Here is a 16866-nt window from a genome sequence, read left to right as displayed (position 1 = left end):
GATTCTGAACAGGAAGTGGCCTGTCTGACAAGTTGTTGTTCATCTTGGCTCTTTTTATTGAAGACTGAAGATCTTTGCTGTAACGTGACACTTCCTACGGCTCCCATAGGCTCTCAGAGCCCGGGAAAAAGCTGAATGATATCGAGGCAGCCTCTGGCTGAAACACATTATCGCGTTTGGCAAGTGGCCGATCAGAGGACAATGGGCTTAGGCGCGTGTACGAATCGACCCCGTGCTTTATTTTCTTTCCTCTTTTTACCTAAACGCAGATTCCCGGTCGGAATATTATCGCTTTTTTACGAGAAAAATGGCATAAAAATTGATTTTAAACAGCGGTTGACATGCTTCGAAGTACGGTAATGGAATATTTAGAAATGTTTTGTCACGAAATGCGCCATGCTCGTCACCCTTATTTACCATTTCGGATAGTGTCTTGAACGCACGAACAAAACGCCGCTATTTGCATATAACAATGGATTATTTGGGACCAAACCAACATTTGTTATTGAAGTAGAAGTCCTGGGAGTGCATTCTGACGAAGAACAGCAAAGGTAATAACATTTTTCTTATAGTAAATCTGACTTTGGTGAGTGCTAAACTTGCTGGGTGTCTAAATAGCTAGCCCTGTGATGCCGGGCTATCTACTGAGAATATTGCAAAATGTGCTTTCACCGAAAAGCTATTTTAAAATCGGTCATATCGAGTGCATAGAGGAGTTCTGTATCTATAATTCTTAAAATAATTGTTATGCTTTTTGTGAACGTTTATCGTGAGTAATTTAGTAAATTCACCGGCAGTGTTCGGTGGGAATGCTAGTCACATGCTAGTCACATGCTAATGTAAAAAGCTGGTTTTTGATATAAATATGAACTTGATTGAACAAAACATGCATGTATTGTATAACATAATGTCCTAGGGTTGTCATCTGATGAAGATCATCAAAGGTTAGTGCTGCATTTAGCTGTGGTTTGGGTTTATGTGACATTATATGCTAGCTTGAAAAATGGGTGTCTGATTATTTCTGGCTGGGTACTCTGCTGACATAATCTAATGTTTTGCTTTCGTTGTAAAGCCTTTTTGAAATCGGACAGTGTGGTTAGATTAACGAGAGTCTTGTCTTTAAAATGGTGTAAAATAGTCATATGTTTGAAAAATGGAAGTTTTTGCATTTTTGAGGTATTTGAATATTGCGCCACGGGATTACACTGGCTGTTGAGTAGGTGGGACGCAAGCATCCCCCATAGCCCATAGAGGATATGCAATAAGTGGTGGATTCTTAACCTCTCTGGGCTAGGCGGGACGAATTCGTCCCACCTACACAACAGCCAGTGTAATCCAGTGGCGCGATTTTCAAATACCTTAAAAATCCTATTACTTCAATTTCTCAAACATATGACTATTTTACAGCTATTTAAAGACAAGACTCTCGTTAATCTAACCACACTGTCCGATTTCAAAAAGGCTTTACAACGAAAGCAAAACATTAGATTATGTCAGCAGAGTACCCAGCCAGAAATAATCAGACACCCATTTTTCAAGCTAGCATATAATGTCACAAAAACCCAGAAGACAGCTAAATGCAGCACTAACCTTTGATGATCTTCATCAGATGACAACCCTAGGACATTATGTTATACAATACATGCATGTTTTGTTCAATCAAGTTCATATTTATATCAAAAAACAGCTTTTTAATAACGATGTTATTACAGTGATACGATGCAGAACATTTTATGTCTGTCTGAAATTCAGTGAATCCCATTGACCTTTTATAAGCCTTGTTATTATAGTCACGTCTATATTAGGTTTTGATCGGTCAATGCATGTTATAGTGAGTCTTACCCACTTTTCTCAATCAATACTCCATATTCCTGAACAACATTTGGGACCTTGGCTGTGTTGTGGGTCTTTGGCAATGGACGGGCAGAACTGTCACAGGTGATAGGGGAACATGTCGCAACCCACATTCTGAAATAGCATTTTGGTTCCGCCCGAGTTTTTAAAAGTTTTTTTATTTAACCTTCAATTAACTAGGCAAGTCAGTTATGAACAAACTCGTATTTACAATGACGGCCTACCCCGGACGACGCTGGGCCAATTGTGCGCCACCCTATTGGACTCTTGATCACGGCCGGATGTTATGTAGCCTGTATTCGAACCAGGGACTGCAGTGACTCCTCTTGCACTGCGATGCAGTGCCTTGTACCGCTGCACTACTCGGGAGCCCATCATTGGAATGTGATACAAAACTAGGCAACGGTGTGCTTCAGGAAAATGCGGACTCCTTCGACCGGTCGGTAGGCTGTTTGGAGTGTTTATCCGAATCGATAAAAAAACATAAAACAAAGTTGTGCCCCTGGCTATTCAAGACAATTTATGAAGTAATTAGTGGAATAATTAATGTATCTAATTTATCGTAATTCATTTGGTTATCCTATCCAAATTAATGAAGTAGGGGCACCGTTTTTTTAGAGGACCCTTGAATTAACTCTACCACAGTTATCATTAAATAGTTTAACCTTTATTATCTCTACCATAGTAATCATTAAATAGTTTAACCTTGAATTAACTCTACCATAGTAATCATTCAATAGTTTAACCTTTACTATCTCTACCATAGTTATCATTAAATAGTTTAACCTTGAAATAACTCTACCATAGTAATCATTCAATAGTTTAACCTTTACTATCTCTACCATAGTTAACATTAAATAGTTTAACCTTTATTATCTCTACCATAGTAATCATTAAATAGTTCAACCTTGAATTAACTCTACCATAGTAATCATTAAATTGTTTAACCTTTACTATCTCTACCATAGTAATCATTAAATAGTTTAACCTTTATTATCTCTACCATAGTAATCATTAAATAGTTTAACCTTGAATTGACTCTACCATAGTAATCATAAAATAGTTTAACCTTGAATTAGCTCTACCATAGTAATCATTAAATTGTTTAACCTTGAATTAACTCTACCATAGTTGTCATTAAGTAGTTTTACCTTTAATACTTGTATCAACAGTAGTCTCAGTCAACATTCAGTTACTGTATTCTCATTCTGAAAGGTCGTTGAGCTCTTAGACTTCAAGAATGCAAATACTTGTTTCAGGACTTCAAGAGAACAAAAGATTCACTTAAAGGTTGTATTTACTACACTCAATAAGTTGGAAAAGGAGCTAGGGGAGAACCGGGACAAAAGTAACACATAGCTTTTTTCCTATTTACTCAACAGATCGATAGAGCTAGAGACACCATATTTTATGACAACCAACTTATATATGTCTTCTACCATTAGCAACTGTAATTTCATTTCTAGGGTAAATGAGTCAAATTAAATAGACCAGGAACAGAACTACCGTTACTTTTGTATCTGTCAGCAGGGAGGGAGTAACACAGACTTAGGACAGAACTAACAGCTGGTAAGAAGTGCAGAATATCTGTCTTACCTCAATTTTCTGGTTTGTAACACTACTTACTTTCAACAAATGTACTGTCGGCCATCAGTTCATGTCAATTAATGCTATAGGTTAAAAATGTATGAATATGATGTTTTTACTATTTTCAATGACTATTCGTGCTTAGCCCAACCAATCAGGTACGCTCTAGCTGTCATAGTCATATGTGTTCCTCGTGTATTGATAGAATTAACCTCCAGGGTCGGCGCCAGAACCAATCGGTTGGACGGCCTTTGATTTCCATAGGCGGACTGTTTTTCACTGGATTTCCTATGTGTGCACGCACTTGCACGTTCACAATATTTTTTACAGGTGTAATAAGCAACTTGTGAGTTTCAAGTTTGGGGAAGCTTACAATTTATCCTACTATTTGTGCCGATCTGCGTGCCAGTGATGATTCCTTTTATATTCTCATTTTCGTGGAGCAGTTTCATTTCAAACTGAACATTTCCCTTTCTCAAAATCATTGTTAGGTGGTTAATCATACAAATCTGAAGTAAAATGATAAAATCTAAAAGTTTAAATTGAACTACGGCATGAGCACCAGCCTCTGGCATATGGACACATTGATACACTGTGATCCATTGGCGGCTGAAGAAATTGAAGCATAGAACTCAGAGAAAGCCTATAGGCCAGAGCAACAGTAGGCCTAGAACTTGCATCATCAACTAAGTAACATAGGCCTAAAGCCGAAAAAATTGTGACTCACCACCTGGATTCGGTTTTATGTAGCAAAATGAGAAATGGTGTTTTTTACATTGGATAAAAGTAGAGACTTAGAGCTACAAAATGATATATCATACACTGCATTTGAGGAACAATGGGAAATTAATTCTGCTTTGAAAGTTGATCAACTTTTAAACTCACTTTTGAGAAAAATCTCCTTTGAATGTTTTGGTATCTTGTGAACAGCTCTTCTTTGTCTACACCCATTCAGCATCGTTCACACCCTCTTAAGCTTTAGCCACACACATCTCATTTCGTTCTCGGTGGCACACTTGACACTGTCCGATGATTTGTTTACCTCTGGATAACATGAAAACAGCCTAACCAGCTCTCCTGTCAACAATTTCATTACTCTTTTTTTGCAGACGTTTACTGACACCAGCCATACTCAATTGGTGTTGTACACACGTAATGTTAGCTAACGAGCCAACCAGATAACGTTAGCTAGTTATACAACAATGAACAAAGTGCCAACAATGAACAAAGTGCCAACAATGCCTAAGGTTAGGTTCTAACTAGAAAAGCAAACAGCTCTGGGAAATGAATTATAACGTCCGCTAGGGAGCCAGCCAGCTAACATTAGCTAGCTAAACAACAATGAACAACGTGCCAACAATGCCACAGTGCTGGGAGCTAACCAACCTTGTTCAATGTTAGCCAGCTCTAGCAACTCAACAGTAGGAAGTTGTTCTTAATGATTGGTATACCCAGTGTATTACAGTTGGCAAATTCTAAGTTCTGAACTGGACATGTGAGACTGTATCTCCTCTTATGTTATAGTGATGTGATGATTTAGATTATAATAACTTCAGTTCAAAATACAGATGCATTGCTGTTATTCTGTATTTTCATCTAAATGGTTTAGCTTTCATTCTCTTTTATTTCAGCGGAAGAGAGACATGTCTTATGAAGATGGACCGAGGTGGGACAGCATTACTTCAGTAAAAGGCCTCCATTTTCCAGTTGTTATTGCACACTTGCAGTACTACTCTGTACTACGCTGTACCACAATACTATAATCCTAATATTCAGAATTGTTTGTTGATGGTGATTATTTATGCAGTAAATAGTGGGACATTTTGTTTTGCATGGTGCAGTATTTTCTTGTCCCATGTACGCCAAAGTTATTTACTAGTTAGTTACTTTAACATGCATTGGCCATAGTGAGTTACTTACTAGAAAAACTGTAAAATAATCAATTTAGCAATGGATAAGCCTACCAACAAACTAACAATTAAGAATTGCATCGTTTTGTACCCCTGACTAGGATGTTCCAAGACCAGCTGGCGGAGAAGGTCCGGCCCTTCATAGACTTAATAGATTACATGAGATCCATAGGGATAGATAAGGAGCTGCCACTGCCAACCATTGCTGTGGTGGGAGACCAGAGTTCAGGAAAGAGCTCTGTGCTTGAGACCCTTTCTGGGGTGGCGCTGCCCAGAGGGACTGGTGAGATTCTGTATTGTTTCCTGAATATTTTAAATGTTTTAAATGTCATGCCCAAATCACCCAAAGTCCATAGACGAGGTCAGGAAACAGACAGTACAATAGAACCACAGAGACACGGACATTACTGAAAAGTTTAGAACCTTCAAATTAACCTGGTAACCACAGAAAAACTTTACAGAAAATGTTAACTGTACATGAGTTTTCTAACCATTTAGTCAGGCACTGTAAATGTTTGACATGCTTTCAGAACATTAGAGCTACCTTGTTGTCTGTAGCCTGCAGAAGTTAAATATTTATCATGAAATTCATGTCCCGGTCCGTTGTTGACTGTACTGTCATATTGATTGTTGTATTGATTGTTCTGTAATACAGTATAATGATCTGTCATTGGTACTTCCAGGTATTGTCACCAGGTGCCCACTGCTACTTCAACTCTGTAACGACAGGACAGTGAAATGGGAGGCTGTCATTTCATACGGAGGGAAATTCAGAAATGAATTTGACGAACCTTCAGAAGTCGTGAGACATGTTGAACAAGGTCAGATGGGAACGAACACAGACACAAACACACAGACATATTATTCTACACTGTACATTAACCTGTGGAGGCTCCTCAGAGGAGGACGGGAGGACCATCCTCCTCAGTGAATCTCCCTGCCTTCCATAGACTTACACAGAAAGTATGACAACTTCTGGAGGACATCCTCCAACCTATCAGAGCTCTTGCAACATGAACTGAGATGTTAGCCACCCAATCAAAGGATCAGAGAACGAATCTATTACAGAAAGCATAAGCTACAGCTAGCTAGAACTGCAATACATAACATTTGGTGAGTAGGTTACCAAAATAGAGAGAAAGACAAAAAAAGCAACAAAAAAAAGACAATTAAAGACACTTTCAGTTACTGAGCTAGCGAAGTTAGCTAGCTAGTTTAGCCTACTCAGACACCAGGTTCAAACAGAGAGGGATGCTATGTTAGCTAGCTGGCTATGGCTATCAAACAAAGTAACTCTTCCAAGTCAAGGTAACATTTAGGTTTTATAAGTTGTTAGCCACTGGGGCCTGCCGGCGTAACTGCTAAACTGCTTGCTGCTGACTGAACACTGTACTACATGATTGTAGCAGGTTTACTAACGTGTTAGTTCTAGTAGCTATATTGACTATGATGATATAATATGGTGACAATGATGTAGCCTGTGTGTAGCGCAGATATGAAGGTTTGACTTGGAAAGGTTTTTTCATCTGGTCACAGACAGCTGATGTGTTGTGCACTGAAGTCCTTAAGGGAAAACGTGAAAGGAGGGGAGTGCGTAGGTGGGAGAAGGAATTAGCTATACAATGATCAAAGGGATCATGCTGTTTGTATTTGACTGCTATGAAATTGAACTGTGATTGCGTGTGAACAGGGCTGTATTCATTCCACCAATTCTGTAGATTTTTTTTTTCTCAAAGGGAAGCAAACGGAACGAAACAGGGATAAACATACCTGAATTTGTCCAATAGAAACTCTCGTTTAAAACGGACTAATTGAATGTATTGAATGTGTCAGTGTCTGTCACCTTGATTACTAAAAATTCTCTCAACTTTTGCACCTGCATTGTAAACTTTCATTCATAGGCTAGGTCGTAGCAACCTGATGATGGGTATAGGAAACATTTTAGTATGATGTAGTAGCCTAAACCTATTGATGTTTCATTGAGCTGGGTGAATGGCATATGAATGATAGTCATCCTATATGCTGTAATAGAAATAAGGCCATGCTCATAAGAAATATGTTGTTCTCCCTTATCTTAAACGATACCGACCACCATTGACATATCCATTATAATTTATTGTGGAAAAGTTTGTATGGTATTTACCATAGAGAACTACAGAATATATATTATATTATAAGAAGATTTCTGTCGGGGTATGAGACAGACAAACAAGCAATTAACAACCACATCTGTTATTTCATCAATATTTTCCCATTGATTTAACAGCTCAGAACACGTTAGCTGGAAAGGGAGTGGGGATATGTGAAGATCTGATCACTCTAAAGATCACATCCTCCACGGTGTGTGACCTCAGTCTGATTGACTTACCAGGGATCACCAGGGTGGCTGTGAAAGGACAACCAGATGACATTGGAGCCCAAGTAAGTCTAACGTCAGTGTGTATAGCTTTTGTACTTTGTCCAGTACACTGCTTGGTTATCTCATGACTCTTGTCTCTCAGCTTATGATTCACTAATGATGAATTGTTTTAGCCAGGTGTACAGACTTGTTACCATAATTGCTAGCAAGGTACACATAGCTATGATGGTTGATTCTGGTGAAAGGTACTTGAAATGTGTTGACTTTGAGGAAGGTTGAGCTTCAGAACCATAAAGAACAGAGTTCCCCACACAGGGCGATATCACGGGAACAAGCAGTCTGATACCATCTCGTAGATTAATCAAATAACTCGGTCAAAGGCTTGCATCCTGACTGCTTTGTCACATTCCTCTTCCTTTTTTACTAGATCAAGAATCTCATTTCGAAATTCATAAAGAATAAGAGAACCATTATTTTAGTGGTGGTACCATGTAATGTTGACATAGCAACAACAGAGGCCCTGAAAATGGCACAAGAAATGGATCCTGAAGGCACAAGAACTCTGGGTAAAGAAATGATATAGATGAATGTATTTTTTATAGGGTTTTTATATTAGCAGTTATCATAATGCTTTTCATTTGTCTTCAAGCCATTCTGACAAAGCCAGACCTGATAGACCCGGGAGCAGAGAAGAATGTGTTGGAAATTGTCCACAACAAAGTCATCATTCTCAATATGGGCTATGTCATTGTGAAATGTCGTGGTCAGAAGCAAATTGATGAAAACATGTCAATAACTCGTGCGATTGAGGAGGAGTTGGAATTCTTCCAAAATCACGAGCACTTCAGGTAAAATGTGTTCTTGTCATGTGTTAAGTAAACGTGCATCTTTGTTATACACATATCTCTAGCTTAAACAGAGGGATTTTGATGTTTTTTTGTTTGTATTATGTTAATTAGATATCCGTGGGGGAGTGACCATTGGAGGCCAAGGGTTAACTGACATTTTCTCTCCTTTTCAATGTATAGATCCCTCTTGCGTGAGGAGAAGGCATCTACCAAGTGCCTAGCCAACAAGCTCAGCAATGCCCTGGTCAATCACATCAAAGTTAGTCCAACCACATACCCAATGTTTATCTGTTCTCCCTACACCCAGTGCACACTGGAAAACATGTGGTCTGGTACCTATTAACTTGTTGTGTGTTTGCTCCTGGTCAGAAATCCTTGCCCCAGATGTCAAAGAAGATAAAGGAGCAGCTGGGGGAGGTAAAGCATTTATTGAGTCAAATAGAGAGCGGGCCTCCCCTGGAACCTGAAGAGAAGAGGAAGTACCTCATTCAGGTGAGAACATCTTTCACCTTTCCATCTTTCAGCTTCGTAAACTTCTTCTTTTGTACAACATTTCTATAAACATGTATGATGTAGGGTTGGAAGCCATACTGCTGCACAGTAGTCCAGGTGTGTTATTGTCATGGTTTGCTAAATTGTCAGGAGAATGTCCTATAGAGTATTTGGGCAATGGTACTTGGTGTAAAGGCATCAACTCTGTTGCAAATCCTCTACCTTTTGGATTGGTCAGATTTGCAACACGGGTGTAAGAGTAGACACACTGTCCAGAAAGATAAATTAAACAGCATTAACATTTTCTCCACAATCCCACTTAACACTCCCACTTCCTCCACTCTCCTTCCTTAAAATCCAGCTGATTATGTTTGTCACCAGGTTAAACAATACTTAATCTTGACAGCTGATTTTACAAAAACACTTGGACAAGCCACTGTAAGATAGTTCTTGTTTATTATCTGTAGAGGACATAAGGATAGATGGGTCTTGTGGAGCCATTTCATTAAACAGTAATCTAAAAGGACTAAATATTAATAAACATTGAAACAGGTATGTTTTATTGTGTTATGTTTCCTTCTTCAGGTCATAACAGATTTCAATGATCAGATTACCCAACTGTCCAAAGGGGATATTATCGTTGAGGAAAATCTATTTGTGCTCATGCGAAAGGAATTTGCAGAGTGGATGAAATGTCTGCAAAATGACAAATCTAATTGTAGGTACAATTTTGAATAGCCCGGGTATTGCTCATCTCAATACCATGTCTAACCAATAAATATTTGTTTCCAAATATCTCTAATACTTACTGATATAATTAATATATTACTAATAGTTTAGTCATACAACAGTGATTATAATCTTCAATGAATTATTAACATTGTTTTCCTGAATTTAGACCACAAAGTAGTGCAACAAGTGGTGGATGAATATGATCAGAAGCACAGGGGAAGTGAGCTGCCAGGATTCAGTAACTACAGGGTATTTCAACGTGTTGTTCAGAAACTAGTGGCTGAACTTAAGAGACCAGCTATGACGACACTACAGATAATCAGAGGTAAGTGACCAAAAGCCCTTGTGTCGTCTACTCCTTCTCTCCCACTCTCTGGTGCTTGTTGTTGCCATTTAATCATTATTACGCACACCTGTCACCATCGTTACACACCTTATTGTTTCTGTTCTGTGTTTCATGTCTGTATTCTACTCGTGTATCTTGTTTTGTTTCATTTTAGTTAATTCATTAAATTCACTCCCTGTTCTTGCTTCTCGATTTATTAGCGTACACGTTAAAGCCCTAGGATCAATGTGATTTTCCAAAAGCCCCTTTATTGAACATCATGCATGAGTCTCTATGGTAGTAATGACAAGACAAACATGCCTATTATATTAAGCAGTAAGCACCCAAGAAAGCAGGTATTGTTGAATCACACCCCCATCCACATCATCAGGGCTGAAGTGGAGCGGGTCGACAGCATTAAGATCCTCGGTGTCCAAATCGCTAATGAGTTAAAATGGTCCACACATGCGCACAGTTATGAAGAAGGAGAGACAGCGCCTCTTCCCCCTCAGGAGGTTGAAAAGCTTTGGCATGGGCCCTCAAATCCTCAGAGTTCTACAGCTGCACCATTGAGAGCATCTTGACTAGCTGCATCACTGCTTGGTATGGGAAAATCACCACCCTCGATTAGATGGCTTTACAGAGGGTGGATCGGACAGCCCAGTACATCGCTGGGGCAGAGCACTGTGCCATCCAGGACATCTATATCAGGCGGTGTGAAAGGAAGGCCCGGAAAACTGTTAGACCCCAGACACCCAAACCATAGATTGTTCTTTCTGCTTCTGCATGTGTTAAAATAATTTTATATCTTAATGATAACAATCAATAATCAATAAGCCTTGACTAATTCCCAAGGTTTGTAAGACAATGGGTTAAATAATTAGGCAAGGACTCAGCTTTCTGCAAAAGGTTCATTCAGCTTTATTCAGAGAACGTTCTGAGGTCAAGATAACAAAACAGTCATTATATAGTTTCTTCTTTACTTACGCACACGCATTTACACACAAACTGTTGGTGAACTGCATCTCCCCTTTGACTGTTTATCACCATCCAGGTCAGCCTGTTCCTTTCCCTCAAGGTTAGGAACCCCTTGAAGTTTTAACTCCCTTGATCATCTGTCCCCTGCTCTCTACACCAATTAACACACACACACATTTCTCTCCCTCTCCAGTGGTTCCTGGACTTTCTGGGACTAATTGATCATTACATTGATTATTCATTAAGCATACTACATGACTTATAATTCATAATGGTTCATTGATTCATTTACCTTTATTAGATAATTATCTTATCAGCATGACAAACAGCTCCTGAACAGGCTCCAGAACAGCTTCTATCCCCAATCCATGAGACTACTAACTAGATAGTCAGGTAACCATTTTGTTATCTAAGTTGACCCCTTTATTCATTTGTATCTTTGCACTGTCTCTATGCACACTGTCAGAACTCTACACACACTCACTGTCACTCCAACACACGCACACACGCACACGCACACGCACTCACTCAATTTGGTCAACCACACAACATCTACACACGTATACTGACTCTAAACACACAAGCACTTGCAATCATCATATACTGAGATGCTACTCTGTTTATCATATATCCTGATACCTAGTCAACTTACCCCTATACATACAGTATCTAACCATACCACTTCAGTATCCCTCCACATAGTACATATGGTACTGGAACTGACCCTGGAACTGTTCATGTATATAGCTACTGACCCTGGAACTGTCCCTGTATATAGCTACTGTCCCTGGAACTGTCCCTGTATATAGCTACTGACCCTGGAACTGTTCATGTATATAGCTACTGGCCCTGGAACTGTCCCTATATATAGCTACTGACCCTGGAACTGTTCATGTATATAGCTACTGTCCCTGGAACTGACCCTGCATATAGCTACTGACCCTGGAACTGTCCCTATATATAGCTACTGACCCTGGAACTGTCCCTATATATAGCTACTGACCCTGGGACTGACCCTGGGACTGACCCTGGAACTGTCCCTGTATATAGCTACTGACCCTGGAACTGTTCATGTATATAGCTACTGTCCCTGGAACTGACCCTATATATAGCTACTGACCCTGGGACTGACCCTGGGACTGACCCTGGAACTGTCCCTGTATATAGCTACTGACCCTGGAACTGTCCCTGTATATAGCTACTGACCCTGGAACTGTCCCTGTATATAGCTACTGACCCTGGAACTGTCCCTGTATATAGCTACTGACCCTGGAACTGTCCCTGTATATAGCTACTGACCCTGGAACTGTCCCTGTATATAGCTACTGACCCTGGAACTGTCCATGTATATAACTTACTTACTTATTTGTGTTCTTATTTCTCTAGTTTTTTTGTTCTACCTTACGTTATTTTTAGGGCTTCATTGTTGGGTTTAGAGGTTGCAAGAATGGTATTTCATTGTACTTGTGCATGTGACATTGACTTTAATTAACAAAATAGGACATGTTGAAGTGATAGTTCACTCAAATTACAAAATGACATATTGGTTTCCTTACCCTGTAAGCAGTCTATGGACAAGGTGACATCAATCCATGCTTTGGTTTAATTTACCTGGACACTGTTTCCATTTTTCACGCTTCATGTCAAAATGATCCTAATGTATCTCAAATTGATGGTGTAGATCAATGAAGTTACTCAATGATTGTTTGGACATGAAGCATAAACAAATTATAATATTTGGACCATTGACTTGTAATTTGGCTGTAATAGTCCTTTAAATAAAAACATTTTGTGGAATATCTATTTACCAAATACATTTGTCTCTTTTAACATCTCTTACCAAATACATTTGTTTTGGTTTTTCAGACATGGTGCAGAAGCAATTTGATCATTTGTCCAAAGAGTGCTTTAAGAATTATCCTTATCTTCATCAGGTCTCAAAGGTAATGACAATTGTAAACTGTTAAGCGCTCTGACATGATAATCATTCAATTCTCTATTCTGTGATTTTAGGCTGAAATTGAAATCTTAGTTAGAGGCACTAACAAGAAGGCAGGAATACATGAGGCAAAGTAGCACTTAAAAATCACAATATATTTTTATGAAGAATTCCAATTTACAGGTTGTCCATTGTAGGATTGTACCCTGAAATGTTCAAAATAAAACACCTTAAGATACTTAGAGCATATCGAACTGAACTTTTATCTGAAACAGTAACAGTATTTCACTGCCTCCCTGCATCCAAGATTCTTTATGTCCTCATGGAATCTTAATCTTTGTTTAAACTCAGAGAAACATTGAAACAATCCAGGAACAGCAGTCAAACATAGTGAAGGAGAGGATCGTGGAGCAGTTTGAGATGGAGATGCAGGTCTACACACAGGATGAAATCTTCAACAAAATTATTCTGGAGGAGGGGGAAATAGCAGAAGACAAAGATAAGGACACCAGGGGCAAGTACCCTGGGCTGCTCAAGGCATACTATGAGGTACAACACAACACATCTACTGTGCAGTATGTATAGAGTGTTCCAGAAATAAAATCTAATTAACTTAACCTGCAGCTCACATAAAACTGGCATGTTATATAGCATGCTTATCGACAAACTCACACACTTTCTCATCAGGGCCTTCCACAAATTTGTGTAGATCTCAACGTGTATGTATGGACTACAGCTAGCCTGGTACTCCACCCCAGAGACATATTAGAGATTGGACAATGAGGTTGCTGCATCAAATCAAATCACATGTATTCATCACAAAGTTCACAGCTGGTATAAAAGGTGAATCAAAATGCTAATGTGCTAGCTCTCTCAACAATGCAGTACCGTGCTGATGTATCTTGCGTTATAGGGAAATAGTGCACGCTCTAGAATGCCCTTCAAGCCAATCAGTAACGAGTATTCAACAATGCCATGGTATAATATATAATAACATTATGATGGATTTACATTACACAGTATAATCAACAATGTCCATATGGCAGCCATTTTGGCAATATTGACCAATAGCAGTTCATGGCATTTTTTTTTAAACAATGCTGTGTAACTTAAAGTCTAGAATTAGAATCTACATACTTGTCATGACTGGATAAATGGAATGCTTAAAGGCGGTAACATGGCGTCCGTTCTAAAAGTTGGTCCTATTCTATATACATGATATAGCTCTGCTCCAGCCTGTACAATGAATCCATGACATTATCAGTGGGATGATCAGATTTCTCATTAATGCTTTTTGACAAATGTTTCAAACATACATTGTTGTGGCAGGGTTGCTTTGTGGTATATTGCACTTTGGTTGCCTTGTGGCCATTTTCACTTTGGGCCCTTACTCTCCATCCCACCTCACCTCTCTCACAGATTGTGGTGCAAAGACTGGCTGACCAGGTGCCCATGATGATCTGTTACTTCATCCTGAAGCAGTCAGCTAAGATTGTGTGCAGTGAAATGCTGGATCTGCTACACAGAGATGACACTGATAACATCCTACAGGAGGATTCAGAGATCGGACAGTATCGTGCAAAGTTACTGGCCCAAGCGGATCGCCTTATACTGGCCAATGACAAAATCAGCAGCGTCTGAGAGGGTGATGTCTTGTCAGTTACAAAATTCTGAGATGTTGGCAAAAAAAGAAACAGGTTTATAGAAGTATAACCAGATTTTTGGGAAGGGCAATAATTTTTCCAAATGCTATATATTTTAAATAATGTGTAAAATAAGCAATATTTTGTATATTTTTATTCAACAAATGTATAAGATCGGCTAAGATCAGTGAGATGCTGTACAGACGACCCCAGTGAAATCCTACAGGAAGAACCAGAAGTCGGCCATAAACGTAAAAGGTTGCTGGACCAAGAGGATCGCCTTTAACTGGCCAATGACAAGATTAGTAGACTGTGGTTGACAATTTGTCAATGCAGAAATTCTGAGATGTAGCCAACAAAGCCTGCAATAATTATATCTACATTTGATCAGCATACAGAACATTTTATATGATGGGCATCTTTACATTTAGTCAAAATTGGGATTCAAATAAAATGTGATTGTTGTATCATCACATATCTGCAATGTGGTGTGTTATGTTTTCATCTCAAAATGTTCTGAGGAAATATGTGAAGATGGTTGATAATATTACTGAAAGTGACAAATGAAATGAAGGTTGTACCCATTTTCTGATTGGTCAGAGTGCATCAATGTAGAGAATAATTTTACAATGGCATTATAAAAACGTGATGCCTGTTTTATTAAACGTGCTGAGGATCAGCGTCGAGGATGTGTTGTTACCTACCCTTACCACCTGGGGACGGCCCTTCAGGATGTCCAGGATCCAAGTTGCAGAAGGAGGTATTTAGTTCCATGGTCCTTAGCTTAGTGATTTGTTTTGAAGGCACAATGTGTGGTGATGTCAGGTTCCTCTTTAAAACTGGAATGATTAGTTATACATGATGTTTAAGGTGATTTGTTTAGTACTTTTATTAAATTAATGAGATCAAGACCTCATCAAAAGATATATTAATCAGAGAAGACCGTAGCAGCCCCTTACACTACACTGCCCAACGTCTTCATTGTGACATTGGAGTGAAAGTGTGTACATTTGTCCCCAAACATGTTTTTAATGAAGTCAAATTAATGTATTGTGTTCGAGGTTTCATGATGCTTATCTGTAAACCGAAGTAGATCATTTTAAGATTGTTCCCAATCTAACATCTCTGGAGAGACCTGAAAATAGCTGTGCTGCAACGCTCCCAATCCAACCTGACAGAGGAGATCTGCAGAGAAGATTGGGAGAATAGAGGTGTGCCAAGCTTGTAGCATCATACCCAAGAAGACTTGAGGCTGTAATCGCTTCCAAACGTGCTTCAACGAAGTACTGAGTAAAGTGTCTGAATACTAATGTAAATGGGATATTTGTGTTTTTAATTAACACATTTGCAAAAGTTTCTAAAAAACAGTTTTGCTTTGTCATCATGGGGTATTGTGTGAAGATTGATGAGGGGGAAAAAAACAATTTAATCCATTTTAGAGTAAGGCTGTAACGTAACAAAGTCAAGAGTGTCTCAATACTTTCTGAATGCACTGTAAAAGTCTGCTAATGATATAATACCAGAGAAAACTGCAATCCAGATATGCTGTAAATCTACACTGAGCTGTATGGTGTGTATTCTGGGGCCATTCTTATAAAGGCTTAATTTGAATCCAGCTGTCTCTATAGCTATTACCAGAGGGATGGGGACCTGTATCCATGATCTTGACCAGATAGATCACCTGCAGAGATGGAAAACCTTATATTTCACCAGGGATGTAAACCGGGTTTGAGTTTTACTGAGGTCTGGAAGGACATTGTTTTACTGCCTTTCTATTCAATAAAAACACATTCAAATGCTATTTGTAGAACAGCAAAAACAATTAAAAATGACCCCAGCCATTATTGCCTTGGCTGCTGTAGGTTCATTCACCTCAGTCCATCTACAAACACACAGCATATTAGTGTCATAATTGTTGAAGCCATGTTGAAGAGACCAAACTCCATGCGGAATGTGGATACTCATCTTTTAATATAATTAAGTAAAGTATACACAGAAAACAATAAACACTCACGACAGGCTACTTACGGACAAAATGAATAGCAGTGTTAACTCAACCACCCACAACCCCAAGTGACAAACATACTCCTAATTATATGACTCCCAATCAGGAACAACGATAACCAGCTGTCCCTGATCGGGAGCCACACAGACCCACATAGAAATACAACACCCAGAACACACATACACAGACATACT

The 16866-nt window shown here is 39.0% G+C and overlaps 1 protein-coding gene across 1 annotated transcript; it reads left to right on the top strand.

Annotated features, from left to right (window-relative positions):
- The first annotated feature begins 5453 nt into the window (after positions 1 to 5453).
- LOC106586888 (interferon-induced GTP-binding protein Mx-like) lies at positions 5454 to 15351 on the top strand. The gene is made up of 12 exons (XM_014174615.2): positions 5454 to 5634; positions 6035 to 6172; positions 7618 to 7772; positions 8138 to 8276; positions 8360 to 8558; positions 8739 to 8817; positions 8928 to 9050; positions 9636 to 9768; positions 9949 to 10107; positions 12952 to 13028; positions 13376 to 13573; positions 14444 to 15351. The coding sequence occupies exons 1-12, from the start codon at positions 5454 to 5456 to the stop codon at positions 14663 to 14665; spliced, it is 1803 nt and encodes a 600-aa protein (XP_014030090.2). The 3' UTR covers positions 14666 to 15351.
- Positions 15352 to 16866: the final 1515 nt, after the last annotated feature.

Source organism: Salmo salar, chromosome ssa25, assembly GCF_905237065.1.
Source record: "Salmo salar chromosome ssa25, Ssal_v3.1, whole genome shotgun sequence".
Taxonomy (NCBI): Eukaryota; Metazoa; Chordata; class Actinopteri; order Salmoniformes; family Salmonidae; genus Salmo; species Salmo salar.
This window is presented reverse-complemented; position numbering and strand designations above follow the sequence as displayed.

Bases quoted from the DNA above. Each gene is read 5' to 3' on its own strand.
- LOC106586888 (XM_014174615.2), top strand. From the start codon at position 5,454: ATGTTCCAAGACCAGCTGGCGGAGAAGGTCCGGCCCTTCATAGACTTA. The intron at 10,108-12,951 runs GTAAGTGACCAA...TTGGTTTTTCAG, and splicing joins GACACTACAGATAATCAGAG to ACATGGTGCAGAAGCAATTT. The intron at 13,029-13,375 runs GTAATGACAATT...GTTTAAACTCAG, and splicing joins ATCTTCATCAGGTCTCAAAG to AGAAACATTGAAACAATCCA.